This window comes from Fonticula alba, assembly GCF_000388065.1.
Source record: "Fonticula alba strain ATCC 38817 unplaced genomic scaffold supercont2.3, whole genome shotgun sequence".
NCBI classification, from domain to species: Eukaryota; order Rotosphaerida; family Fonticulaceae; genus Fonticula; species Fonticula alba.
Genome location: NW_009242973.1, coordinates 2,522,231 through 2,524,078, shown reverse-complemented (window position 1 = coordinate 2,524,078; position 1,848 = coordinate 2,522,231). Strand labels below are relative to the sequence as shown.

At 66.0% G+C, this 1,848-nt stretch overlaps 1 protein-coding gene across 1 annotated transcript in view; it reads left to right on the top strand.

The window, feature by feature from the left end:
• The window catches only part of H696_02319 (cystathionine gamma-lyase), a 4,709-nt gene extending 3,542 nt beyond the window's left edge, over positions 1–1,167 (top strand). The window contains exon 3 of the mRNA XM_009496215.1: positions 57–1,167. Within this exon, the coding sequence (XP_009494490.1) occupies positions 57–1,097 (1,041 nt within the window). The 3' untranslated portion in view covers positions 1,098–1,167. The remainder of the gene's footprint in view (positions 1–56) is intronic.
• Positions 1,168–1,848: the final 681 nt, after the last annotated feature.

Sequence of the window (1,848 nt, the reverse complement as noted above, 5' to 3'; positions counted from 1 at the left end):
GACCCCGCCTGCCCCTTCCCCCTCCCTCCTCTCCCCCTCCCCCCTCCCCCACGCAGGGCCCGTACGACTATTCCCGCTCCGGCAACCCCACTCGCATTGCCTTCGAGCAGGCTGTCGCCTCGCTCGAGGGCGCCAAGCACGGCCTGGCCTTCTCCTCCGGCTCTGCGGCCATCGCCACCATCGTCAACATGTTCTCCCCCGGTGACCACCTCATCTCCGTGAACGACGTGTACGGCGGCACCAACCGCTACTTCACTCGCGTTGCCAAGCCCCACGGCATCGAGACCACCTTCGTCGACATCACCGAGGCCTCGGCTCTGCCCGCCTCGGTCCGCCCCAACACCAAGGTCGTCTGGATTGAGACTCCCACCAACCCGACCCTGCGTGTGATCGACATCGCCGCCGTGGCGGCCCTCGTCCGCGAGCATGCCCCCCAGGCCATCCTCGTCATCGACAACACCTTCCTGTCGCCCTACTTCCAGAACCCGCTGAAGCTCGGTGCCGACATCGTCCTGCACTCGGTCACCAAGTACCTGAACGGCCATTCGGACGCCGTCATGGGCGCCCTGGCCATGAACGACGATGCCCTCTTCCAGAAGCTCAAGTTCCTGCAGAACGCCATCGGTGCCGTCCCCTCGGCCTTCGATTGCTTCCTGGCCAACCGCGGCCTGAAGACCCTGCACGTGCGCATGGAGCAGCACCAGAAGAACGCCATCGCCGTGGCCAACTTCCTGGCCGCCTCGCCCCTGGTCGATGAGGTCATCTACCCGGGTCTCGCCTCGCACCCGCAGCACGAGATCGCCGCTCGCCAGCAGTCCGGCTTCGGTGGCATGGTCAGCTTCCGCATCAAGGGCGACCTGGCCACCGCCACTCGCTTCTTCCAGCACACTCGCATCTTCGCCCTGGCCGAGTCTCTTGGTGGTGTCGAGTCCCTCGCCGAGCTGCCCTCCGTCATGACCCACGCTGCCCTGACCCCGGAGGAGCGCGCCACCCTCGGCATCACCGACACCCTCATCCGCCTGTCTTGCGGCATTGAGGATGCCGTGGACCTGGTTGAGGACCTGCGCCACGCTCTCGAGGCTGCCCAGCAGGCTTAAGGGCATGGGCTTTCCCTTTCCTCCCCCCTCCCCCTCCTCCTCCATTACACCCTTTCCCTTTCCCTGTGTATCCTCCTTTTGTTTGGTTGGGCCGTTTTCGCGTATCCTTCTGAAGGGCCAGAGAGGCAGAGAGAGGGTGAGAGGGAGGGAGAGAGGGCCCGGCAGCGTAAATATGCGAGTGGTAAAGGAATACACACGCCTATGTGCATGGATGCTTGCATTACATCGAGAAGGGGGGGGGGGGCATGTCGCAAGATACACTCTGCCAGGATGCCACGCGGACTCCTTTGATGCTTGGTGTTTGTGTCTCCAAGCGCAGGGAGCGAAAGGGCTGCCGCCGGTCCCTTACTCCTCGCTCGTTCGGCCTTTCTCCGCTCGTCGGACACATTCTTCCCAGGGGCCCCCTTTCTCGTGGCCTGCCTGCAGAGGCGCACGCACACAAACACGCTCGCAGGCAAGGCACGCAGGTCGGCGATTCCGCCTGATCGTGGTGGGCTTTGTGTTTGTTGTTTTTTAGGGGGGGCATCTGAGAAGGGCGGCTCAGGCGGGTGGGAGCGGCCGGGGCCGGGGCCTACTGCCAACCGTCCGTCCGCACCGGCTCCCGGTCAACCGGCCCGCCAAAGGACCAGGGGCCATCCGCAAGGTGGCAGGGGCGGGGGGGGGGGGGGGGGGGGGGGGGGGGGAGGGGGGGGGGGGGGGCGGGGGCGGGCCGGCTGCGGGGCCACACACACCCTGGAGGGGGAGATACCAT